The sequence below is a fragment of the Fringilla coelebs genome (genome assembly GCF_963513975.1).
Source record: "Fringilla coelebs genome assembly, chromosome: 23".
Classification (NCBI taxonomy): Eukaryota; Metazoa; Chordata; class Aves; order Passeriformes; family Fringillidae; genus Fringilla; species Fringilla coelebs.
Genome location: NC_140049.1, coordinates 651,440 through 677,053, shown reverse-complemented (window position 1 = coordinate 677,053; position 25,614 = coordinate 651,440). Strand labels below are relative to the sequence as shown.

Genomic DNA, 25,614 nt, shown 5'->3' with positions numbered 1-25,614 from the left:
TTTTAAAGAGAAATAAAATTTATTATATGTTGAAATAGCAAAGACTTAGCTGGCTTCTTGCTGTTCTAGGCAGAACAAAATGTGACTGAATGCTCTCAGGAAAGCCAAAACAAAATTACAGTAGTATGTTGCTGCACTAAAATCGCTTTCTCTTGATAATTTCTGGTTTCCAGCTGACAGGATGGGTTTCCTCAGTAGCAGTATCATCTTCTTTTTATACTTTTATGGTTTTATCAGCTTCAGCTGTTAGCAATCTGCTTTCTGACTGGTCAAAACCACAAGCAAATATTCCTGATTCACTGCCCAAAGAACCTGGCTGCACAGCTGCATGGACTCTCTGGAAATGGTACCCAGTTCTCCACTCCCAAAGGTGCATGGTAGCACTAGCAGCTCCTGACACCAGGACGCCATCAGAATTTTCTGCCAGCGTGTTTCCAAGAGCATTGTGACCAGAGAGGTTCTGAATGAAGTTTCCAGCTGGGAATTTCCACATGGTGCCAGCTGTGGTTCTGCTGGAGCAGGGATCCTGGAGAAGGGGGAGTTTTCCTCTGAAGCTCCAGGGGTGCTGGAGATGGGCCTGCTCTCCCTCTGGGAATGCAGCGGGAAAAAGCTGGGTGTGATGTTCCCAAATCCCAGATTGTATCCAGGTAGGAATGCTTGGCTCCTCCCCTGGGCAGAGCATCTCCCCATGGCATGATGGAATTTGATCAGCCCTGCAGGGACACTCCCTGGCCATGGACAGAAGCGATCTCCTGGAGGGAGGATTGGCTGTGGCAGAGATAAAGAGCACTCCCCCACCTGGTTTGAACAGCTGGTGATAGAATACACACTTCTGCTTACATTGCAAGGCAGTTTAAAACTAAGACAGTTTAATATTACTTTTCTACATTGTAAGATATATAGTTGTTATAAGAGATAAGACTACCCCAGCTAAAACAGCTGTGATGAAACACTGATAAACTCCTGTTTGTGGATAAGGAAGATACAGAGTGTTCCCCCTTGATTTTGTCAAAGATTCTACTGCTCATTATGACCTCTGCTGTTTTATCCTGACACAGAAGAGTCAGTTATGATTCTGCCTTATGGCTGTTGTTGGCTGTGAGCTGTTGTAGTGTTTGCCTTTGTTTCTGTGACTCTGTGATTCTGTAACCCTGTATTGCTGTGATTCAGTGTTTCTGTGACCCTGTGATTCTGTGATCCTGTGTTTCAGTGATTCTGTGTTTCTGTGTTTCAGTGACCCTGTGAGTCTGTATTTCTGTGTTTCTGTGTTTCAGTGACCCTGTGAGTCTGTATTTCTGTGATTCTGTGTTTCTGTGACCCTGCCCGAAGCCCAGCAGCATGGTTTCCCACCCGGAGCTGGCTGCAGCGCTGCTGTTTCCCAGTTTCCATCCCATCCCTCTCTTCTCCACATGCAGGACAATCCCTTCTCCCCCAGCCCGCTACAGCCGGTCCCTGCCGAGTGCCAGGGCGGCTCTCTGTCTGTCTGTGTGTCTGTGTGTCTGTCTGCAGCGGCGTTTCCGTCTCGCAAACAGCACTTAAGATAACTGTCAGGCCAGCCGCGCTAATTGCAGGGCTGGCGCAGGGCACAGAGCCGGCCCTGCGGAGCGGAGCGGGAGCGGCCCCAGCCAGGGAGAGGCACCCGAGCCGCGCCGCGGAGCCGCAGCCCCGCTGAAATCCCCGCAAAATCCCTTAAAATGTTAAAGCTCCTCTACCACACCACGAAATTGAATGTTAGCATTTAAATTCTCCTTTTCCTTCCCCGTTCCCCATTCATAACTCACTTTATTTAAGTGCTGCCTCGTGTCTGTGCCACGATTAGACTTCTCTTTTGGAATATCGTAACAGTGCTCATTTTTCATTCTTCACAGGGGATTTAATGTGTTGCTTTAATTTATTCTTTAAAGCAAAAAAAGAAGATGCTTTTCACAAGAAAAGCATCATTTTAAAGTGACTGAGTAAGTAATATTTATCACTGAAAAAAAGAAATCTATATGGTTTTGTCTCCCAAAACTTGGTAGAGATAGAAAGAGATGTAAGATCTTAACCTGAAGCTGGAAGCTGTGTTTCACAGTTAATGTTTTGACAACTATTTTGGGTTTAAAGTTCTCCAGAATTCCCTACATTTATTTGTAGGCAATGTTACTCATTAACTCTCAATTTTTACTTTCAGGGCACAAAAAATTGCTACCAGTGCTAGCATGGTAGAAATTTGCTTTTGTACCCAAAACTAGAAATTGTTTGGGGTCAATCCCATCGCCTTCAAGGTTTTGCATCCAAAGCACCCCGAGGCTCGGAGCAGCTCGGGCTCACCGGGTGTTTCTGGCCTTGCAGGGAAGCCGGGGCTCGGCAGAAGGTGAAGGATGGAGAAACACGGGAGGGAGAGGAAGGGCAGAGCCCTCGGGGGTTCGGGCCGAGGGAACGGCCGCGGCTGAGTCCGGGAGGTTTGGAACTGGAGACTGGGGAAAGGCTCCTCACCCACGGGGTGCCTGGGCACCGCACCCGGCCCTCCGGAGCTCAGGGAGCGCTCGGACAGAGGGGTCAGGCTCGGGGGTTCGGGGTGTCCCTGCGGGGCCCGCAGCCCGAGCGGGACGGTCCCCGCCGGCCGCAGCGGCTCTCGGAGCCCCGGGAGCCCCGGTGCCCTGGGATCCCCGGTGCCCTGGGATCCCCGGTGCCGGCGGAGCGGGGGCACCTGGCGGAGGCGGGCCCGGGGGTGGGGCCGTCCCCGCCCCTCCGGAGCTCTCGGCCCCGTCCCGTCGGTGCCGCGGGATGCCCGGCGCGCCTCGGCTCGGCTCGGCCAGGCCAGCATGAAGAAGCACCAGCCGCACTCGGTGCAGGGCACCTTCAGCCGCCTCTTCGGCAAGCGCCACTCCAGCCCCAGCGCCGCGTCCCTGTTCGCCACCAACCCGCCCTGGATCTTCACGCAGGAGGTGACCTCGGACAGCGCGGGCGGCACCGGTCAGTGTCCCCCGCCGGCCGCGGGGCTCGGCCGGGCGGTCCCGGGGGCAGAAGGGTGAGGTGGGCTCGGGGGCTCCGCTGCCGCCCGGGAGGCTCCGGGAGCGCTCGGTGGCGCCGGGATGCGGCGGCGCCGGTCCCGGGGCCGTGCCCGAGCGGGCGCGGGGGGTCCGCGCCTCGGCTGGGCGGCTGCCGCTCCCGGCGGGTTAAACTCGGCTCAAAGAGGCTGACGAGTGACTGAGAATCCACTTCATTGCTTCCCGTCGCGCTTTCCCACGCCATGTTTGATCTGCGCCTTCCCAGGTCGGAGTTATTTACTCATAAACCTGTTTCTCGCAGGGCTGCGAGCGGGGACGGAGCTGAGGGTTGCATATTACTCGGGATTTATTTGTGTTTCTTTGTGGTTTTAATTGCAATACGGTGCCCTGGAGGCTCATGTAGGAGGGAGCCAAATTAATAGTAATGGAGCCAGGTAGATAGAAGATAGCAGTTTGTGGATGAAGTTTGGTGGCTGTAAGAGCCCAACAAACTCTTCCAAGATTAAAAAAATGGAAGTGCTGCCTGCTGAGCTGTGCAGGGTGAAGTATTGTCTGTGAAAGCAACTGCGAGGTGGTTACACCCCAAAGGCCAAGCTGCTGAAACCAAGATAAAATGAAAATGTGACAGGGAGTTTCATGCAACTCTGCAACCTAGGAGGAAAATTGCTGATTTCTAACTGTCGTAAATCTGAGGAGGATTCAAGCTTCTCTCTGATGTGGTTTGGATTAGAAAAAAGAAAAGAAGTTGCTGTGTCTGCTTATTAGGAGCCTGATTTCCGTGGCTGCGGTTCTGCAGTGGCAGTAAAAAGCTTTCTGCTCAGGTGTGGGTCGGACTGCAGAGGAAGAGCCGGGAATCCTGAAACCTGAGCCTGAGGAGCAGCTGGGGAATCGCTCCTTAGCATCCTCCCGTTTCTGCCCGGAATGGGGCTCGGTGAGGGCGCAGTGGCAGTGTGGCAGTGGGACACCATGGCTTAGGGGACAGCAGCCCAGGGGACAGCAGCCCAGGGGCCAGCAGCCCAGGGGCCAGCTGTGTTGTACCCAGACCCACACACAGCACGTCCTGGTCCTGCCCCAGCCCTGGCCCTGTTTCTGGAACATTTCCTGCAGGGCTCCGTGCCTGGGGGAGTCCCCTGCTCCTGCTGATCCCCACCTTGGTTTCTCATACAAAGTAAACACAAGTTAGGCAATGTGCAATGGGTGGAGGTTTGCATGTCCCTGACTCAGAGATTCCTGAATATAGTGACTGATGGCACCTCCTCCTCCTGCTGGGAGCTGTGGGTACCCCGGCTCAAACCTGCTGCGCCTCCTCCAGGTGATGCAACCCCCGGGGAGGAAGAAGTTCCATTACATGCGTGGCAAATCGTTTATTTAATTTCTCGTGGCTGAGCAAACACAAATGTCTCCAGGACAGGCTGAATGTCAAAAAGTGGCCGAAGCAAGGCCAGTGCTTTGAGCCAGCTGCTTCCCACAGCTTCCAAGGGTGCATTTCCTGATCCCTCCTTCCAGGAAAGGAAGCTGGCAGAGCTCAGGGCTTGCTGGTGATGGGCTCCCAGCAGGCAAGTCCTGTTTATCTAGCAAAGAAAACACAACTACAAGCACTTCATTTTCCTTTAATTAAAGCATCCAGGGTAGCGATGCTTAGTAATCTAGGATCAAAGTCCTTGTGATCTTTAATCCAGTTTCTCACTGGGTTTACCTAGTGACTGTTAAATGTAAAACTCATCATTTCAAGTCTCAGAACTACTCTGTTGCTGCTCAGGCTGAGTCCAAACTCTCCTGTTGCCTTGGCCTTAATTCCTGCTCCTTACTCACGGAATGCGGGGTCACCCGCAGAATTAATCATCAGAGAATCCCAGAGTGATTGGGTGGAAAGGGACCTTAAAACTCATCTCATTCCACTCCCTCTCACGGGCAGGGACACCTTCCACTAGGTCAGGCTGCTCCAAGCCCCATCCAACCTGGCCTTGAACACTTCCAGGCAATTTGCTGGCACCTCTGTCCTCCCTGGGACTGAAGCAGCTCCTCCTGAGTGCTTCTGGGCCCCTCCCAGGCAGGGAGCTGGTAAAGGCTTGGTAGGACCAGGCTGGCTGAAGCACAGCTGAGTGGTGATTTGAAAGCCGGAGAAAATGTCCTTTGTGTAAAGAGTCACTTGTAGTGGGAGAAGTTTGGTGTGAGGGAGGGGAAGCTGTGATGGCCTGGAGGGGCAGTGGCAGCAGGGCAGATGCTCCTGGGGGTGTCCCAGGGTAGCCTGGGGGTGCTGAGTGGGAGAAGGGAGAAGCTGGCGTGCTTCTGGGCTCTGTGGTGTGTTTGAAGGTTGTGTGGAATTCATCTGCCTCCAGTCCCTCAGCAGAGGCTGTGCTGCCTCATGCCCAGCCCCTGGTGTGGTCAGGTTCTCCATTCCAGGCGTTCATGCAAGTGCTTTCCTTCTGTGGGACGCACACAGAGGCATTTGTCCTCCTCTTTTCCCCGGACTTGGTGTAAAGCTGTTTCCCTGGGAGCTTCCTCCTGATTTCTGCCCATCCTTCTTCTTCTCTCCCTTCCTCACTATCAAGGTCTGTTGTTGGGAGCACTCCTGCAGTTTTCCCTTCCATCAGAGCCATTTTGTTGTTTCCCCCTCCTTCCTCAAACTCAGATTTTCTTTAATGTCGGTCTCCTTAGCTACGAGTTATTTGTGTATCTCCTTCCAGCCAAGGTGGGGTTTACATGCTTCAGTATTTCTGCTTGTTAATTCATGCTGCTAATCAGACACAAAGAACGTAATTGAATTAATTTTATGAGCTTTATTCACTGTCAGAAATAAACCGGCCCAAGAGGTGTGGTTCAAGGTGAAAGCACAAGGCTGGGAACCAGGAATTCCTGCCGGCTTCTCCTGCTTGTCACAGCAGGGCCCGGTGACTTCCTGCCCTGCTGGCTCCCCGTGCAGGGCAGTGCTGTGTGGGCAGTCACCCCATGCAGGCTGGAGGCTTGTGAAGCACCAGGAATTCCCTCTGGTGGGATGTCAGTGCTGTCCCACAGAGCGCTCGCAGGGCAGGAGCTGTCCCTGCTCCTCTGCTGCTGCCTCCCCTCAATTCCAGCTGCTCAGACCCGCCAGGATTGCCTCCTGTTCCTTCTGAGCTGCTCCAGTTCATCCTGCAGAGCTCAGGGAAGGCTCTATGAGCCCTGCAGGTGTGTGACAGGCTGTGAGTGCCTGTCCTGCACACAGGGGACCTTCCTCTCCTGTGTCCCACTCACCTGCAGGACACCCAGCTTTTCCTCAGGGTCTGATGGGTTTTGCCCGCTCCTGGGGCTGCTGCAGCAAATTCTGCACAGCTCTCTGTGCACTCCCGGGGGGTCTGTGCTCTTTTAGCAGCGCCCAGCTCAGTGCTGCCGCTAACACTCTGCTCTCCCCCCAGGTGATGTGATCGAGGTCTATTACGGTGACAATCGCTTCGGGACAGTGACAGACTCGGGCACAGCCACGCTCAAACCCCGGCCGAGGGTGCGGCCCCTGCTGACCTTCCTGCCCCTGGTGAGTGCCCCAGTCGCTGCTGGGCCGGACCTGGTGCCCACACCCAGAGCTGCTGCTCTCAGCCCCTGCTGAGGGCGAGCAGAAATGAAAGCAGGACCCCTCTGGGATGAGCTGGCTATGAGGGACTGGGGGTGATCTGAGCTCAGGCTGCTCTGGGGCACGGAGGAGGCTTTGGGGGAGAGGTGTGAGCACTGTCAGAGTGCATTTTCAATTAAAAACTAATTGCTGAGCCCGGGGGATGATAGATCAGGCTTGCACTGCAGTTTATCTCCCTGGTGCCGGCAGGATCTGTCCCAGGTCAGGTGGGACTGCAGTGCTGCACTGAGTCCTGCTGAGCGGAGGATGAGGTGATGCTGTGATTGTGCAGGGGGTGATTCTTTTCAATCTCTGGATGAAAAACCATTCCCAATCCTCAGGGCTGTCAGCCAAGCCCTGATGCTGCCCACACAGGCACAGCTGGCCCTGGGGCTCTTCTTCCCTTCTGAGGGTCCCTCACAGACCTGGGCTGCTCCTTCCAGTACCAGCTCTAACTGGAGGAATTGGTAGGAAAAGGCAGCGTTTTGGAGGACCGGTGGTGTTGGATGTTTGCACGCTTTTGGTGAGGTTTGATCATGATTTGATCTGGCACTGACTCTTCTGCTGCCTCTACATACCTGCCCCAGGTACACACCTGCACGGGGCTGTTCTGCAGCTCCTGCCTTAACCCTTTCCCCCCACCCACCGAGCAGAGCAGCTCCCGGTGAGTCAGGAGGATGCTCACGCCCTGCCCTGCAGCTCCTGTGCCTCTGCACCTGGCAGCTCTTCCCACAGGAGCAGCTTCCTCCCCCCAGCCTGGGCTGTCCCACAGGAATCCAGCAGGGACTGCAGGAGAGGGGTCCCCCACTCCCCCAGCACTGCAGGTATCCCAGGGAATGAATTCCTGCAGCAAACTCCACTCTGCCCTAACTCAAAACCAAGGAGTCTGGGGACAGCTCCTCATATTCAGCGAAATTTTGGTCTCTCTGAGACCCCAGGGTGCTCAGCAGATGTATTTTGGGTGGCTTTTGTGAGGGGCAGCCTCAAACCTTGGTCCTTGAATGGTGGGCTCCTGAGAGCTGGGGACCATGGGGCAGGCAGGCTCCTTCCCTGGGAGGGCTGACTCCGTTCCAGGGATGAAAAGTGACTCCTGGTGGTTGCAGAGAAAGCTTCCCCCCACGGGATCCTCAGCAGGCACCGATCTGATTCAGGTACCACAAACTGGAAATGCAGGTTCCTGGCACAGCACCCACAGCGGCCCTGAATCAGCTGGAGCTTTTCTGGGCTGGCCACACCCCGAGTGAACACCGGCAACAATCTTCCCAAGCATCTCTGCAGACTGGCAGCGTGCTGGGGATGCTTTCCATTTCAGAGGCCAGCTCATGACGTGGGACGGGTGGTTTTGGAGAGATGCTGAGCATTAGCAGCTGCCACAGAAGGTTTTGGTGAGGAACAGGCTTGCCCAGTTTGAAATGGCACGTCCAAAATCCTCTGCAGCCTTTGGCTTCTCCATCAGCACGGAGTTGTCTGGTCCTTTGTGCAATCCCAGGGACAGGAATTCCCTCACTCCTGGCTCACCTGTGACCGGCTCATTCCCTTGTGCCTATAGGGGATCTTTGGTCATCTGCAGGGCATGGATGTAGCAAGTGAAATATGTGCATTTTCCTTTCTTTTGGCCAAAGCTGGGGCATTCCGGGGCTCTTCCACAGGAGCCCAGGTGCTGCTGCTTTATCAGCCCTGCCCCAGCAGCTCCTGAGCTCCCTGGGCAGGGCAGTGTGTGGCTGTGATGTGCTGTCTGAGCCTGGATGGGGCTGGATGGACAAATCCAACTGACCTTTGATCCGGGAGACTTTGGAATCCCATGGCAATCTGATGTAAAAACGGTGATAACGGCAGAGAAAGGCAAAGGGCAGGGGCTCAATCATTATCCAGGCTTTTGTGCGCAGGAAATGGCTCGGGGAGAGGCGCAGGCTGATGGCAGGATAACATTTCCTTTGTCAAGGGCTGTTAGCAGTGCAAACAGCTGCCTGGGGTGAGCAGGAATGGATGTGGGGCCTGGGAATGGGACAGTGTGTCCCTCGTTGGATGCTCCCTCCCTCGGAGCTTTGTGTCCCTCTGACATTGATGTGTCCCGAGCTACCCCAGGCCCGGTGTGAGACCCCCGGGAGTGCTGCTCATCCCAGCTGTGCCCTGCACACGGGTGCCCAGGTGTGTCCCGGAGCCACCCCAGCCCCTCGGAGCCACCCCGGCCGTGAGTCAGGGACAGGAGAGGCTTTTGCTGCTGGCAGAGCCCGGCAGGCTCCAGGTGAGTCACCTGCCCCAATGGCTCACCTGGGTGGCTGCAATTACCGCAGTGCCCTCGCTGCAGGCATCCTCCCAGGTGTGTAGGCTGCCAAATTGCTGGTCCTGTACCAGCTAAAGGCGCTGCCGAGTTCTCAGCATGAGTGTGAAGGGAGTAACTGCGAGCAAAACACAAACCACACAAGGAGCAGCTTTCCCCAGAGTGCTCAGATATGCTGGTGCCAGTTTCCCAAAAAGCTGGAGGTCTGTCTGTGTGTGACTGTGGCAGTGCTTGCTGCAGAGAAATACCCACCAAAGTGCCCACTGAACCCCGGGGAGCTGCTCAGTGCACTGGCACATCAATGGTGAGGGGCTGGTGCTGCTGCTGGCAGCTTGGCAGCCCCAAGGGGGATGTGAAATAGCTGAATTCCTCCAGGGGGATGTGAAATAGCTGAATTCCTCCAGCCCTCCGTGGCCTGTGCAGCCCTGATGACTTGGCTCATGCCCTCAAACCCTGTCAACAGCAGCTTCCACAGGGACCTCCATATCACAGACACTGCCCTGGATCCCATCGGCGCTTGTGTGGACAAATTACCAGCTGCTTGTCAGCCCTTTGCTCTGATCCCTGGCTGTAAGACTGACAGCTCTGTTTTCTCTACTCCTGCAGAACGCCCAGGAATCCCACGGGGTGGCTGTGCCAACGCCGTCGGTGCCAGAAGACTTTGAGGAAAAGGCAGCTCTTGGTAAGGGATGTTCTCTGTGGAGTCCTGGCCAGCACGGAGCCCTCAGGGCAGGAAATGTGTGTGTACCCAGCTTTGGAGCAGACAGTCTGCTCATATATTTTCATGCTAAAATAGAGTCTGTTATTAATTATTTTTTGAAGTCATTGGAAATTAATTCATTCCTCAGGGGTGAGGCAGAGTGGCTGTTGCAGTTCAGGAAGATTTAGGCAAGCCTGGCAAGGGGCTGGCTCGCTGGGCAGGCCACTGGCACAGGCCAGGCTGGCTCAGCACTGGAGGAGAGGCGCTCACACGGCTGTGCTCTCTGCTCCTGCAGGCTCCGGCTCCCAGCTCAATGGCAACATTCGGATGTACAGCTCGGTGGGGGACCTGCGCCCGCAGGCCCTCGATGGGCACGACCTGGATGAAGACATCCCCCCGCCGCCGTCGGTACCCCCACCACCCCCTCCAGCGCCCGTGTCACCCCCTCTGGCCTCGCCGGTCCCCCCGCCCCCCGAAATGCTGCCACCACCGCCGCCACTGCCGCCCGAGATGGTGCCACCGCCTCCCGCCATGGCGGCGCCGCCGCCTCCCGCCTCTGGCCTGTCCTCCCCCAGCACTCCGGCTCCTCCAGACTTCATCCCGCCAGCCCCGCCGGGCGCCCGGGACCCCTCCGGGCCCGGCATGTCCAAGTGGAAATCCGAGACGGTGCTGAACACGAGGCAGGCGGATGCCGAGGGGCCGCTCTCTGCCGCCGAGCCCGGGGCGCCCGCGGCCCCCGGCCCCAAGGAGAGCCTGCAGCCCAAGGCCGAGCCCCACCTCACCTTCCCCAGGTCGTTCAAGGTGCCGCCGCCGGCCCCGGCGCGCTCCTCGTCCATCCCGGTGCAGGAGGGCCGGCAGGAGCCCGTGCCCCGGCAGCCTCACGCCCGGCCGCCCCTGCCACCCTGCTTCACCATCAGACCTGCGGGCAAGGCGCGGCCGGGAGAGGCCGAGCAGAGGAGCTCCGGGCTCAGACAGGGCCTTGGGAAGCCGGCTGTGCCCCCTCCACTGAGCCCCAAGCCGGGCACGGGGCTCAGCCAAGGGGCAAATCCCGCCGGCCGCAGGTCACCTCTGCCGGGCTCCGAGGGGGAGAGGATTCCCCAGCTGAAAACGGCCGGGAGAGACTCCCCTCCAAAATCTGAACCTCTCACTGCGAACGACCTGGATCTCCCCCCTCCGGACTACCCGAGCTGTGAGGATGACTGGAAGGATGCCAACAACCTGAACAAGCTGCGGGACGAGCTCTCGGCCCTGCTGCGCTCCCCACGCCGCGAGGAGAGGCCGCTGGAGAAGCCAGGTGCTCCCCAGCCTGTGGACAGCGGCCCCAGCCGTGCTGGCAGCCGTGAGCCGGGACTCAGCGAGCCCCAGCTCGCCAGGAAGGACGCGGGGTTACCCAAGGGAGGGGAGACTGAGAAGAAAGAGGCGCCCAGCAGTCCCCCCAGCACCAGTGGGGGCTCTCCCAGCACTGCAGTCACCGCCCCGGACAGCAACCCTGACACACAGCCCCACAGTGTGATGACGATCAGGAACGAGCTGGAAGCTGTGCTGTCCCTGAAGAAAGAGGGGAAACCTGCCTCAGGGCTCAGCAGCCAGAAGCAGGGTGTGGAGAATGGTATCAGCACCCCACAGGTGAGGAGGAGCCCCCCTGACCTGATGAAGAGCCCTCCTGACACGAGTGACTCAGTGGTGCCAAAGCCGGTCCCCAGCCCGCTCCCAGCCCCGGTGGCTGCTGTGGAGAAGGATGAGACAGACCACGAGGACCATCCTGCTCCTGCTGCTGGCAAGGTCACAGAGGACGTGAGCCCTGCTCCTGAGTCCCTCAGCAGCAGCGTGAGTCCCCCAGACCCACCCCAGGGACCGGCAGAGGAGCCCCCAGCTCCCAGCCCCCCCTCAGCCCCCGTGTCCCCTGCACAGAGCCCGGCACCACAGCCCAGCTCAGCCATCTTCCAGTACAAAGTGCACCGGGCTGGGGCCAGCTCGGCTGAGCCGCCCTGTGCCCCCGGCTCCGCTGAGCCCCCCGGGAGCTCGGGCAGGAGCCCCCCCAGCACCTCGGGAGCGGGGCAGGTGGAGGTGCTGATCCACCCGGTGACGGGGGAGCGCGTGGAGCCGGGCTCGCCCATGGCCCTGCTGCTGGCGGCCCGGCAGCGTGCCCAGCGGGGCCGCCAGGCCGGGGACGGGGCGGCCGCGCTCAGGGCGAAGCCGGCCCTGAGACCCAGCAGCGCCTCGTCGGACACCACCTCCACCAGCTTCTTCCGCCACGAGTCCAAGCCCTACTCCTTCACCGTGGTGCCTCGGCCGTCTGCGGCCAGTCCAGCGGGGCCGGGCTGGAGCAAGCCCCCCTCCTTCTCCAGCTCCTCGGAGCAGGGCCGGGACGTGCGGGCGGCGGGCGAGGCGCAGCCCCCCGGGCCCCGGCGAGCCGCTGCCTCCAGCCTGCTCCGGGGCCTGCTGGATGCGGGCCAGCCCAGCCAGCCCGGCCCGGCCCGGCCCGGAGCGCCCCGGGAGGAGGAGAACGGGGACACGGCCCTGGACTTTGGCATTATCCCCCCGCCCCCCGAATTCAGCAACGAGGTGGACGAGGGTCCCTTCCCGAGCCGGGAGGAGAACCGCAAGTGCCCCAGCGTCCCTGACAGCGGCCGGGGCGCGGGAGAGCCGCGCTATTTCAGGTGGGCCGGCTACAGCCGCAGCTACGGGGGCAACCAGGAGCCAGCGGCTCCGCCAGCCTTGGAGAAGAGCCGGAGGAACGGCGACTTCACCCCGCAGTACCCAGATTACAGCAGCTCCACGAGCTTCCCCAGCCACGGCCCCAACCCGCGCCCGCTGATCAAGAAGCGCCTGTACATGTCGGAGCCCGACAGCTCCTACCCCCGGGCGGCCGCAGCCCCCCGGGCCTCGGGCACCCTCTCCTCCACCCTCTCCTCCTACGGCCCCGGGGGGTTCAGCTCCACGCCCGGGGAGGGGTCTCGCCGCCCGGGCCCCGGCCACAGGAACGGCCCCTCGAGCGCCCAGGGCAGGCGGGCGTCGGCGGACGCTGCGGGGAAAGCCACGGCCTACGGCGGCCCCGGGGCTGAGGCCAAGTACAAGGGGCAGAACGGGGACTTCTCGCCCGCCAGCGTGCTGACAGCCAGCAGGTACGTGCCCCCCGAGCCCACGTGCCCCCTGAGCCCACCCTCCCTGTCCTCGTGTCCCTTGGAATGGCCCCAGAGCAGCGCTGGGGCTCCGGGGGAGTCGCTGCCCCTTGGCTCATGCTGCTGCCCCATTCTGAGGGCAGTGACCGTCCATGGCTCCTCCCTGGTGCCCGCTGTGACACCGTGCCCATGTCCCTCCCCATCCCACCTCGCTGAGGGGAGACACGAAGCAGTGAAATGCATCCCTGCGGTGCTGCCCCAACACCCAGGTTTGCCTGGGCTTGCTTTGGGTGACCGTGCCTCTGTTCTCCCCGCAGGCCTGCCCACGGCACCCCGCACTACGGGGGACCCTCCAACACCTTCACGGTGCGGCCCGGCACGCGCCAGCCCATCTCCTACGCCTACCAGAGCCACCGGTAGGCCGAGCTCGGGGCCGCCCCGCCGGCGCCGCCTGCGAGGGCCGAGAAGGTGCCTGGGTCGGTCCTTTCCTTCTCTACGGGCACCGGGGACGGTCCCAACCCAGCCTGGACGTGCACTTGCTTGGAGCTGCTGATGGGGAGCGAGCCCGAGAGCGGACTTTTCTCAAAGACTGCCATGGAGAGTAGTTACTGTGCAGGGCAGGCCGCTGCCGTGTTACGTGAGCGAACGTGGTTTCCCTCCTTCCCGTTTTCCCTCCTGGGTTATTTTCAGAATTGCAGCCTGAGAGGCTGTCTAGGAAAGCCAAAGAGCATCCTCAGCTCTCTTTCAAGAGCATCACCACTGGAAAGATTGATTTCAGTTTGTTTTTTAATTGGTTTAGCTTCAGCGTGTTTGGGAGCAGGGAGAAACCAAATGAGAAGTGCACAGTGGAAGTAAAGCAGTGTATAGCTAAATGTCAGGGATTGAAAGAAGAATGTGAGGCCAGTGGGATAGGAGGAGAGTTTAGGATGCCTTGATCCTGACCCTTTCTGTCCTTGAGAGTTTGGAGCAAATCAGTTCTGCCTTAAACCCAGCCCTGAGCAGTCAGTGCCTGTCCTGCCGGGCTGGGCTCTGACCCCTTCTCCAGGAGCAGCTTTGGGAGCAGGGGCCCTGCTTTGCTGCACCTTTTGTCACTGTAAATGTTTCTGTTGGTAATTATTCCTCATGGAAGGAGGCTGTGAGGCTGAAAGGCTGTGAAGCACTTTGGAGATGTAGGACACGGAGCAATCCTTTTCCTTGGGCTGGTGGGTGCCCAGACTTGCTGCTGGTGCTCTCCCCGAGGGCTCTCTTGCCACCTCACACCCGTGCCCTCCAAAGTGTCCTTATGACCTGTTCCACTGATCTGGGCTTCCACGTGCCTGATCTGGGGCTGAGAAGCTCCCTCTCAGTGTGACTCTCCGTGCCAGTGGGGTGTCTGCAGGGACACCTGAGGGGAGCTGCCTCTCTCTGCTTCCCTCAGTGCAGCCCTGCCCCTGCTTCCCTCCGCTGCCTCCGAGCAGCTCCTGGTGCCTGCGCAGGGGTGGGAGCTGTGAGAAGCCTTCAAGAGGGTTCCAGAGTGAGCAGTGGGGTCTCACCACAGCTGACCTGAGTTGTGAATAGCCAACGTCCTGAAACTAGAGACAGAGACTCTTCCTCCTAGGTAAACCTGCTGAAAATCACTGTAAGATAACTGTAAAAACTTGTAGAGAATTTTTTCTTGTCACTGATAAACTGAAAGCACTTTGAGACATGAGTCTGTTTTTATGGAAAGCACTTTCTATTTTCAAAGCTATAAATGCCACTGGTTCCACTCCAGCTTACCCTGCCTGGCACACACCTGGATGTGGCCTGCAAGCAGATCTTGCTTTACAATTCAGCTCAAAATCAGGGATAAATTTTCCTTCACTGTGGAATTCTCAAAAGTTATCTTGATATTCGAGTCATGCCATTGACAATCTGTGTTTTGTGTTATTTCCAGCTTTACCTGATAATTTAACAGCCCTTTCAGATATTGCAGCAGCTTTAAAGTACTCTGAGCTTCACTTTGCTGTGAATAAAATGAAAATGCAAATACAATAATCAGTCTAATAGCTAATGCAAAGGGCATTTTTATGCCAGCAAGTCATAGTGACTTAGAAGATTTCCATTGCTCACCCCAGCCAATATTGAAATAGGCTTTTAATATCTGGGTGTTGGTTTTAAAAAAATATTTATGGAGAAAAGTGACTATGGAGTAACTATAAGGACATTTAAGTGTGCCAAGTGTCGTGTGGAATACCACCTGCCCCAAAACATGGAATTTTCTCCATGCAAGGAGCATCTTGAGCATTCTTATTCATCTGCAGAAGTAAATCCATGCTCCTCCTTGAGGGGCTTCAGGGTCATGTTTTGGTATTGGATGAAGTTTCACCAGTTTAACTTGAAAGCAAACAAAGAAACCTCTTTGATAATGTTGCGATTTAATGGTTTTTTCTTCCTGATACTTTTTTTTCAAAATAATAAGCTATATTTGCAAATGAGCTCTCAGAAACAATTTTAAGGCTGGGTGGGCAATTTCAGCTTTTGATACTGACTTTGCCCAGAAGTGGGGAGGGCAGGGGGAGTATGTGTACAGTGTTCCACCTCAAGAATTCTTCCAAATTGCAATCTCCCCAACACAAGTTTGGTTTTTTTTTATTTTTAGAGAAAAATGTGACACTCCAATGTTGATACCTGCTTTAAATATCACATTTACTACTTCACCCAGACACACAATTCAGTGTAGGTGAAATATGGTCATAGACACCGTGGAGTGTCTCATTTCTAGCAGACATAATTGCTTTAATTTAGTATTAGAAGCGTGATAATAGAAGTCAGCTTTATAAAACAGCCACTCTTCATTCAAGAGCACCATTCAGGGACTGCCCGGGGGCTGAGCTGCCACTGAATCAGGTTGGACTCTGCTCCCAGTTGTAGAACTGGTTAGCATGCAGGTTTTCAGCAGTGGGACTCTTCTATTCTTCACTTTGGACTATCCCTGCTTCTTTTGAATGCATTCAGCAAATTCTGGTATTTCAGGAGCAGCTCACCATTGATTCTGGGGCCGTTGTGACAAAGGCAGCTCTGTCAGAGCTGTTGGCAGCCAAAGCACTTGGGGACAGAGTTAGATCTCTCAGGAGTGAGGGCTCTGCAGGGGTGGGGACGAGCCCCCTTCCTGGGGCAGGTAACCCTGGATAAATAAACTGTCCTTGCATTCCTGGTCCTGCTCCTCCCAGCTCTTTCACTACAGAAATTTAGCAATAGAGTCAGAGGAAACAAAACTAGGGGGTAATAATGGAGCAAAGCACCCTGCCTCAGCCAGTGCTGAGAGCTACCCTGAAGCCAGAGTGTGGAATTATTCTCACTTCACCCTCTCTGATGCAGTGTGGTAATTCAAGTCTGATACAACTGAAATTATCCCCTGCAGCTGCCTCTTCCTCACAAGGTCCTGCTAGGGGAGTGTAACAGAGCTTTAGCTGTAAAGTATTGAACAAAGTCTCTTATTTATGAGTGCCATTGAACACCAACCTTCTTGCATTAAACATTTCTGGATGTTTTATTGCATGTGTGGTCTGACTTTTTTTAGCGTTGCTTGCGTGGTCTGTCTGCTGGAGGATTGGGAAGTGTGCCCATCCCTGAAAGGATGAGGAAAGGTTTGAATTTCAGCTTACCCAGGGCTCGGTCCAGTTTCTCTGAGGGGTGGATCCAAAGCCTGTGGCCATGTCAGTGCTCTCAGGAGCCCAGGCAGGGCAGGAAGGGGCAGCTGAGCCCAGGAGCTCTGTCTGTCACTCACACCCAGCTGGTTGGGCAGGCTGGCAGAGGAGCAGCTTCTATAAATAGTGCTTGGGCTGGAGCTGCTCAGCCGGGATGAAACTCTCCTACCTGCTGCAAGTCCCAACTGGAATGCTGTGCCCAAAACTGCAAGCACAGTGTCAGCAATGCAGGCAGCATAAAAGGCCTGTCTGCAGCGTGGCTGCTCCTCTGCACTCAGAATTTGCATTCTCATCTCCTTCGGCCAACCCTGGCTACAGAAGCAGGCTCTGGGAGGGAGGGGAAGAGGGGAACGTGTGCCTTGAAGCTTTCACTGGAGCCACAGTGGATGTCCCCCTGTGTCCCCAAGCCTGAACGCTGTGGGTGGTGCAGGGACAGCTGAGCCGGCCACAAACCCCACAGCACTGCCTCCATTCCTTCGGGAGCTGCAGAGGCAGCCAGGACTGATGTGGGATTGCTGCTGTTCCTGCGCCTTCACTGCAGCCCAGCAGGGACTCCTGAACTGCTGCTCCTCTGTGCCTGTGAGCGAACAGCCCGAGTGCAAGTGCCAGCCACCCCAAAAGCAGCCACTCCTCCAGGACACAGCAGAGCCGGGCCGTGCCTTGCCCCTGCCAAGGGCACTGCTGCCATCCTGTGGCACCACTAACACCTGCCAGATGCTGAAGCACCGAGGCTTGTTTGCTCTTTAATTGTAAAAAAGAGTTAATACATCACCAACGACCTGCTCTCCCTACAGGCTTCAGCACCCACCACGAGTCTTTTGCCATGGACTGCCGTGTTTTGCTCAGGTGTGGCAGTATGAGGAACCTAATGTGGTTTAATGCCTGACATTTGAACTTTTTATTTTTAGCTGTGCATGATGGAACCCCAAATTCAGAGTTCTGGCACGAACAACTTCCTGGAAAGCAGCAGGAGCCAGAGCCTGCCTTGCACCAGTGCTGAAGAATTGTAGAACCCTGGCATTGAACAGGAATACGGTGAACGTTTATTTAAGAACAGTTTTAATATCAGGGACCGAAATCACAACTTGAACTGTGTGGATGATCTCAGCTGGCTCTTCAGTGCTACAGAAGTGGCCCAGTGAAATTTAAACCCAGTTACAAACAAAAACCATCTTCCAAGACAACTTTTTCAGAACCAGCACAAGACCTGTTCCAGTACAGCATCACAGGTCCCCAAAAGGGGACTTTGTGGTTCAAGGGGTAGTTCTGAGGAAATGTGTCAGTTTTTATCACCATTGACTGTTTCCTGTCATACACTGCTCTAGAACAGGCAGTTGCTGTGAACACCTGTATGGCATGGGACTTTAAAAAGCAGCAAGTGAGGTTTACAAAGAGTAGGAGAGAAGTACAGAGCCTGGAAAAGCTTAGTCTGCCTAAAAATTAATTGTGGGCTTTGCACAACTAAACCTATGTGGATGCAGAGGTAAAAACTGGAAGCAGTGTACATTCAAGTGCTGCTATCATGCTAAAGAACCAGGGGTAACATTCATTTCAATGGTAGTTTTGTTTCATCAGTCAGGACTTGCTTAATTCTGTCTAGGAAATACTAGGCCCAACCAAGCCATACCTAGAGCAGCAGCAATGCATGCAGAGCAGTGACTTTCTCCAGGTGAACAGCTGAGTTAGAAATGTATGTTTTGACAAAAACACCTCTGTGGGTTCTGTGTGGGCTGGCCTGGGGGGAGGGCAGTGTCCTGTCCCCTCAGTGCCAGCACAAGAAGTCACTTGTCACAAGTGCATGGATCTGGGCTATCACTAAGCACAGTCTGGTACAGGAGCAAGCAAATGACAGCTGAAGTCCTCAGTCCAGTTTTTCCCCACATAAACCTTCTGTTGACAGCTCTTATCCTTGAGTGAGTTGCCTTCAGCACAGAGGAGATGAACCATGGTGTCCAAGAGCACAGCACCCACTCCCTCCTGCTGCCAGTGCCCCCTGGCATGCCAGGATTCCAGCACCATCCCAGGCTGTTGAATTCAGGGCTCCAGCTGGGATCCTCACTTTACATCCTGACACCAAACTCTGCACTCTACACCAGTGCACAAGCAGGGCTGGCCAGAGGCTCCCCACTGGTACTGAGGCTGAACCCCCCTCACCAACCACGAGCTGCAGTAAGGACAACCTGGAACCCCTCTAGCCCCTGGATCCCAACGGGTCTTTTCGTTCCACCTGATTCACAAAGCAAAGGGCTTGGCTCAAGGGTGAGGCTCTCACATCTACCCAACAAGAGGCACACTGCTAACCTCCCCCAGAAGCTTCTATGAATTCTATAGCAGTCTGGAGAACTGAGGAAAGAATCAAGACTTTTTGACTTTATTTCTTTTTTCATTACACCTAATTCCCTGTCTCTCCAAGTCTCCTCTGTGCCTGAAGTCAATTTTTTTCTGAGTAAAACCAAAGTCTTTTATTACAGGAGAAGCCACTCCTGAGGAGAGGATAAAGCTTGGTTTGTAGCTAACTTATGCCTAATTCAAAATTACTACAGGAGCCTTCTTAGCCACAAGCTTGGAGGCAGACACCAGACCCCACTCCAGCTCACACACCTGCGACTTCAGCAGAATCAAAGTGATGCCAGCAAGGAACTTGGACCACGAGTTTATAAAACTATTCTTTTACACAGTTGATTCCAGAAGCTTCACCAGCTGGTAGGGGGACAATGTGATGCAAAACCTGATGATCCCATCCAACTGTAGTGAGCAAGGCATCATCTGAAGGAGACCAGGACAAGCCTTTTACAAAGTCTCGATGAGAATGGTTTCTGAACCTGGAAAACACCAACACTCCATTAGCCATCATTAGAGACTGTGTGGGCTTGTGCAATCCCTAACTGCTGGCTCATTAGGATGATGCTCCTCTATTTAGGAACATTTTCACCTCCTGGTTGCCCAGAGCACCTGTGGCTGCCTCGGCCCTGGAAGTGCCCAGGGCCAGGCTGGACAGGGCTTGGAGCACCCTGGGATAGTGGAGCACCCTGGGCAGGAGGTGGAACTGGATGGGCTTTAAGGTCCCTTCCCACCAAACTGTCCTGTGTATTAATAATTAACTTGAGAAGACAAGAAGACAACAGCAGTGAGTATTCTGTCTGTACTTACACCTCTGAGAGGTCTGAGTCAAGAACAGCAACTGAACAGTCTTCACTGATGGAAGCCAGTAAGGGTGAACTAGAGAGAGATAAGAGCATAGTTAGAACAAGTAAATACGAGAATTGTTAGGGATAAACCTGTGAACAGCAGCATTCTTAGTGATCCAGACCCAGGTTCAGCAACTGAACTCACAAAAATATTACAAAAATGTTTTCATCAGCATTTGGCAGGGTGCCAGTACACTGAGTGGGAATACTCAATCAGAGTCTGAAAACAAGTGATCCTTCTTTAATCAGAGGTGACTGTAATTAGAGAAGTCCCCACGGTGTGTGGGTCAGTAATTCTGGAGTTGCAGAATTCTTGTTGTGGACATGTCAGAAGTGAGACAATGCTCAGTTTACTCTATTCTCTGCTACAATCTCCTGCATGAGAAGCAAAACTGGCACTCTCATAGGTTTTCCTCAAGAAGAACTAAGGCTTTTGAGGGCAGGCAGTGCCACGTTGTGTGCCAGAATCATCAGTACCTGTGTGCAGAGAAAGCAAAGCCTGTGATGCCTCGGGTGTGCACGGCAGCGCTGAGGGCAGAGTCGGGATTCTTTGTGTCCACCAGTGCAACTGTTCCACTTTCATCACCTGGGAGAGAGGGGCACTGAGGTTACAGCACAAACCGTCCTGTGAAAACAGCCGCCTTGGTCTGCCCCGTGAGAGTGCAGGTTCTTACCCAAGACAAAGATGTCACTCTTCTGTGGATGCCACATGACTGAGGTAGGGAGGTAATTACAGGCACTGCAAACTGCAAGGGAACAACCTGGGGTGAGAGTGGAAGGAGGCAGCACAAAGACATTCCTCATCCATCTCCTTCAGCCCTGCTCCTGCAGCAGGACAAGTGTTTTAAACTTATTGTACTTCTGTGACAGTGTCAGACCTCCTTAGGTGTTAACAGGCACCTCAATCACTAGATTTAGAGTTAAAAGGCATACAATAATTTATTTCTTGCAACACACTCATGCACAAGCAGTGACTGCACAGAGACATACCAATTCGGGTAGCTGGTTTGGGGCATCTGGTGTCCCAGAGTAAAGTTCTGTTGTCCTAGAAATCCAAAAGGAATGAGAGGAATTTTACAATTTCTTTGTGGCATAAATTCAGATTCACTGCTGACTCACAGGCAGAATGACCCTGTGTTTTCCTCTGGGTTAAAATGTCACCAACTGCAGCCTTCAGACATCCCCAGGACAGACTTAGGAGCTCCCAAAATTTGATACAAACCTGTAGGAATCAGTTTGGCAAACCGATTATAAATTCATCAGACTGGAACACTGCAATAACACAGGGAGGCAGGTTGCAACACAAGAAGTGGTTTCTAAGTGCATTAAACTGTAAATGCCTAAAGTTAAATCTCGCTTAAATGGGGTAGATTTAGAGAATAGAGTGAGCTTTACCTCAGCACAGGACAGGAACACAGTGTCCTTACCAGGGCAGGCAGCCACACATGTCACTGCATCGGAGTGAGCTAGCAAAAGCACAAAAGGATAAAGAGCCTCAAAGATTGTATCCAACCTTCCCACATATTCCCAAGGCCCTGCAGAGGCACAGCAGTTTAACAGTTCTGCTCAGACACGGGATAACTTCTGCTCAGCAGCAGCAACTGCCTCCTACCAAAGTGATGAGCTGCCCAATCCAAGCATGGATCCATGGATCCATGAGCTGCCCAATCCAACCATGGCCACAGTCCTTGGGACAGCCCTGAGCTTGAGGGAGCCAGAGCTCAGGGAGAAAGGGTCAAAGTGGCACGGCAAGGGGGTTATCAAAGGGAGACACGGGTGTGCTGGCACTCACCTCTGTAGGAGTGCAGCACCGTTTGCTCCGGGATGTCCCAGACCTTCACGCTGTGGATGAGAGTGAGCAGTGAGCGCCCAACACAGCCGGGCACAGGGCTGCCAGGATGGGCACACGGCTGCCGGGATGGGTACAGGGCTGCCGGGATGGGCATACGGCTGCTGGGCTGGGCACAGGGATGGGCACAGGGCTGCCAGGATGGGCATACGGCTGCCAGGCTGGGCACAGGGCTGCCGGGACGGGCACAGGGCGGCCGGGACGGGCACAGGGCGGCCGGGACGGGCACAGGGATGGGCACAGGGCTGCCGGGATGGGCACAGGGCTGCCGGGATGGGCACACTCACCAGCAGTCCCTGCCCCCGCTGACAGCCTGGCTGCTGCCGGCCAGCACCGACACCGAGGTCACGATGTCATCGTGCTCGTATTTACAGAACTTGTTCACGATGAGGCTCTCGTTCTCCTCCAGCTCCCACAGCTCCACTGCACCTGAGGGACACAGGGGAACACCCACCTGAGTGACAGGGACACCCACTGAATGACTGACAGGGACACCCAGCTCAGGGACAGGGACACCCAGCCCAGGGACAGGGACACCCACTGAGTGACTGACAGGGACACCCAGCTCAGGTACAGGGACACCCAGCTCAGTGTACAGGGACACCTACTGAGTGACTGACAGGGACACCCAGCTCAGGGACAGGGACACCCACCTTTGAGCAGGGGAGGGGGCCGCACACCTCGGGGGAGGGACGGGGGGGACGCCCAGCTCAGCAGAGGGGACAGGCGCACCCCAGGAAGGATGGATGGGGCATGCCCACGGCTTACCGGAGTCGGAGGCCACCAGGATGCCCCTGTCGGCCAGCCAGCACAGGTCGGCCACCCCCGCCTCGGTCTGCACGCCGGCGGTGCAGAAGCCCTCGCTGGGGGCGCGCCGGGGCTCGGCGAACACCCACAGCGAGCCGGTCCAGCAGCGCCCGTTCAGCCCGGAGGCGCCCAGCAGCAGGGCCCCGTCTGCGGGAGAGACACGAGGGGAGGCGCGGGGAGAGGCGCGGGCAGCGCCCCGGGAGCGGCCCCCGGCGCCGGGCTCACCGGGCCCGCCGCGCCCCCCGCCCCGCTACCTGCGCGGTAGTGCGCGCGCTCCAGGTGCCGCTCCATGCAGGCGGGCGCGTTGGGCGGGATGTTCCACTCGGCGGCGGCCTCGGCCGCGGGATCCCCATCCAGCGGGGCGGCGGGGCCCGCGCTGTCGGGCGGGGCGGGCGGCGGGGCCGCCTGGGGCAGCGGCAGCGGCGGCGGCGGCAGCGGCTCCTCCATGGCGGCGGCGGCGGGGCCGGCCGTGCCCCCACGTGTCTCCCGCCGCCGCCTCCTCTCGCGAGAGCGCCCGCCCCGCGCCCGCCCTCCCCGCGCTCTCGCGAGAGCCGCGCCGCCATCTCAGCGCCCGGCGGCGGCGGTCACCGACCGGGACGAGCTCGGCCCCGCCGCTCCTCACGGCCCCGCCGCTCCTCACGGCCGCTCCCCGCCCTGCCATGCTGTCCCGCCTCGTCCTGCGCGCCGGTGAGCCGGGCAGTGCCGCCGCTCGGGGGGAGCGGGTGGCGGGCGGGGGGTGCCGGCCGAGCCCTGTCCTGACGCTCTCTCTGCCCTCTTGTCCCCTCAGCCCCCGCCGCGCTCAGGGCGCTGCCGCCGCCCGTCGCCGTGGGGTGAGTACCGGGGAGCCCCTGCGACACCGGCCGCGATTGGCGCTTCAACAGCGTCATTCTGGGGGTTTGTCTGGCGTTTTTCTCGTTGATGGGGTGTGGAGCAGGGACGGTGGAAGGAGCTTGTGGAGGTTATCTAGTCCCACCCCCCTCTCAGAGGAGGTGTGTCCAGTCAGTGCCACCTTCTTCGAATCACGGACGGGTTTGGGGCGGAAAGGTCCTTAAAGCTCATCCAGTTCCACCGCCTGCCGTGGACAGGGACACCTTCCACTAGAGCAGGGCCAGCCTGGCCTTGGACGCTGCCATGGATGGGGCACCCTGTGCCTGGGCCTCACCAGTTACTGCTTATTTATTGGAAATGTGCTTGAGCCTTGGAGGACTGTTTCTGTCTGTTTTTTAATTAAGAATTATAATTGAGATGTTCTCCTTGTTCACAGGGTGTTGCACACCACAAGACCACTGCACACAACTCAGCAGAGTTTGGCTCCTGTGCCACCTCTGCCTGAGAAGGGAGGAGAAGTTCGTCATGGTTTGATCCCTGAGGAGTTTTTTCAGTTTCTCTACCCTAAAACAGGAGTGACAGGTTAATATAGACTTTTACCATTTTTAGCTATGCTTATGTGGTTCTGTTCACCAGTTCTGGCTGCTAAAAAGGTAAAATCTTACTGAAAATGAGTATTTTGCATGTGCAGGTTGTGAAGAACAAGCCACTGTAGCACTCCTGGCTCTAAAGTTAGACACCTAATGGTTGAAAAAATTCTGTGAGCTTGATATTATGATTTAGTTGCCTGATGGTCCTTAAAAATTTAAATTCTGCATGTTTCTGAATGAGCAGAAGCAGCAGGTCCCACAGCAGATGCAGGCTGCTTCCATTTGTAGTGAGGTTCCTTGTGGTACCTTTCCCAGGTGGAATTGTGGCTCTGCTTTTGTCCTGGTAAAATGGAACACTTCTTCCTGACCTTGTGAGCCTTTAAAGCTCCCTCTTAGCTACTTGAGGTTTTCGGTGCTCGTTGTGCTTTATACAAGTCGTGCTGCTTCATTTCTCCTGTAGGGCCCTACATGTTGGGCACTGGCCTCCTGCTCTACCTTCTTTCCAAGGAGATCTACGTGGTGAACCACGAGACAGCAGCAGCTGCCTGCATACTGACAGTCATCATTTATGCCATCAAAAAGTTTGGGCCTGATGTGGCAGCTTTTGCTGACAAACTTAACGAGGTAATGAAGAAGCTGTGAGTAAGTAGGGGTTTTGTTCAAGCACAGAGGGCATCAAACTGCCAGAGGGCAGGGCTGGATGGGATCTTGGGCAGGAATTGTTCCCTGTGAGAGGGGCAGGCCCTGGCACAGGGTGCCCAGAGCAGCTGGGGCTGCCCTGGATCCCTGGCAGTGCCCAAGGTTGGACACTGGGGCTGGAGCAGCCTGGAACAGGGGAAGGTGTCCCTGCCATGGCAGGGGTGGGATTGGATGGGGTTTAAGTTCCTTCCAACCCAAACCAGTCTGGGATTCCATGTCTGCTTGTGAGCCCTCGTTGTCCTCTGTTGGCATAACCTCAGCCCTGGCCCCGGGCAGTTGGCACAGACGTTTCTCACAGCTCAGTGCAGCTACTGCAGACCTCTTGTTTTCCTTGCCTCTGACTGAAGCGTGGAGTCCTTTCTTTCTTCCAGGAGAAGATGGCCTCAGCCCTGGCCATGAAGAACGACACCATCCAGACGCTGCAGACGGCCATCGAGGAGGAGAAGAAGGAGCAGTGGAGGGCGGAGGGCCGCAGTTACCTCTTCGATGCCAAGCGGGTGAGCATTGCTGCTGCTGCTGCTGCTGCTGCTGCTGCTGCTGCTGCTGCTGCTGCTGCTGCTGCTGCTGCTGCTGCTGCTGCTGCTGCTCAGCACCAGGGCAGCCTGCCCTGCCCACACCATGCTCTGCTGCCAGCCTTGAGCCTCTTGTCTGCTGCTCTGTTGCAGAACAACATCGCGATGCTGCTGGAAGCCAACTACCGGGAGCGCCTGCTGACGGTGTACAACGAGGTGAAGAAGAGGCTGGACTACCAGGTGGCCCTGCAGAGCCTGAAGCGGCAGAAGGAGCAGGACCACATGATCCAGTGGGTGGAGAAGAAAGTGATTCAGAGCATCACACCTCAGCAGGTGCTTGCTGGGTTTTACCCACCTTACGTTTTAGCCTGCACAAAGATTTGCTGTTCAGGGATCCTGCTCGTGGTGATGGGTAGCCTTGGCCGTTGGTGAGACTTGATCAGCTTTGATGTCCCTTCCACCTCAAACCTTCTGGGATTCCAGGAATCTGGGCTTTAGTGGATGTGAATCTCTGACTTCATGAGCTATAATTGCATCCCTCTTAATCAGAAACTTTCAGGTCTAAAAAGGTTCATCTAAAATGCACTTAAATGTTTATTTTCTTGTTGAAATGTCTCCTGAAGGCTGTTTCCTGTCTCTTGCAGCAGAAGGAAAGCATTGCCAAGTGTATCCTGGACCTGAAGGCGCTGTCCAAGAGGGCCCACGCAGCTGTGTGAGCAGTCTGAGCCCAGACATGTCTCAATACCTCCTCTTGGAAACTGTATGACTCTAAAATATCATTAAACAGACAAAAAACC

The 25,614-nt window shown here is 56.0% G+C and overlaps 3 protein-coding genes across 3 annotated transcripts; 2 read left to right on the top strand and 1 right to left on the bottom strand.

Moving 5' to 3' along the window:
- Positions 1 to 2,804: 2,804 nt before the first annotated feature.
- On the top strand, positions 2,805 to 13,096 carry LOC311162360 (uncharacterized protein C6orf132; the record flags this gene model as incomplete). Its single annotated transcript, XM_084220663.1, has 5 exons — positions 2,805 to 2,955; positions 6,383 to 6,498; positions 9,461 to 9,536; positions 9,850 to 12,679; positions 12,994 to 13,096. 5 exons carry the CDS (start codon positions 2,805 to 2,807, stop codon positions 13,094 to 13,096), a joined length of 3,276 nt encoding a protein of 1,091 aa, XP_084076789.1.
- A 4,379-nt stretch (positions 13,097 to 17,475) lies between these two features.
- On the bottom strand, positions 17,476 to 22,656 carry WDR77 (WD repeat domain 77). The gene is made up of 10 exons (XM_084220623.1): positions 22,443 to 22,656; positions 22,150 to 22,335; positions 21,669 to 21,810; positions 21,325 to 21,374; positions 20,928 to 20,998; positions 20,523 to 20,577; positions 20,207 to 20,278; positions 20,010 to 20,118; positions 19,495 to 19,563; positions 17,476 to 19,166 (listed from the first exon to the last, which is right to left on the bottom strand). The coding sequence occupies exons 1-10, from the start codon at positions 22,633 to 22,635 to the stop codon at positions 19,007 to 19,009; spliced, it is 1,107 nt and encodes a 368-aa protein (XP_084076749.1). The 5' UTR covers positions 22,636 to 22,656; the 3' UTR covers positions 17,476 to 19,006.
- A 70-nt stretch (positions 22,657 to 22,726) lies between these two features.
- On the top strand, positions 22,727 to 25,614 carry ATP5PB (ATP synthase peripheral stalk-membrane subunit b). Its single transcript, XM_084220746.1, has 7 exons — positions 22,727 to 22,875; positions 22,976 to 23,018; positions 23,453 to 23,598; positions 24,067 to 24,230; positions 24,677 to 24,802; positions 24,971 to 25,150; positions 25,462 to 25,614. Exons 1-7 carry the CDS (start codon positions 22,848 to 22,850, stop codon positions 25,531 to 25,533), a joined length of 759 nt encoding a protein of 252 aa, XP_084076872.1. The 5' UTR covers positions 22,727 to 22,847; the 3' UTR covers positions 25,534 to 25,614.

What these genes read in the sequence shown, in the direction of transcription:
- WDR77 (XM_084220623.1), bottom strand. Translation starts at nt 22,635, where the DNA reads ATGGAGGAGCCGCTGCCGCCGCCGCCGCTGCCGCTGCCCCAGGCGGCC. An exon ending in GCGCGCGCACTACCGCGCAG is followed by an intron (nt 22,336 to 22,442) that starts GTAGCGGGGCGG and finishes TCTCTCCCGCAG; the next exon opens with ACGGGGCCCTGCTGCTGGGC. An exon ending in CCTGGTGGCCTCCGACTCCG is followed by an intron (nt 21,811 to 22,149) that starts GTAAGCCGTGGG and finishes TGTGTCCCTCAG; the next exon opens with GTGCAGTGGAGCTGTGGGAG.
- ATP5PB (XM_084220746.1), top strand. Translation starts at nt 22,848, where the DNA reads ATGCTGTCCCGCCTCGTCCTGCGCGCCG. An exon ending in CCGCCTCGTCCTGCGCGCCG is followed by an intron (nt 22,876 to 22,975) that starts GTGAGCCGGGCA and finishes TTGTCCCCTCAG; the next exon opens with CCCCCGCCGCGCTCAGGGCG. An exon ending in ACCTCTTCGATGCCAAGCGG is followed by an intron (nt 24,803 to 24,970) that starts GTGAGCATTGCT and finishes GCTCTGTTGCAG; the next exon opens with AACAACATCGCGATGCTGCT.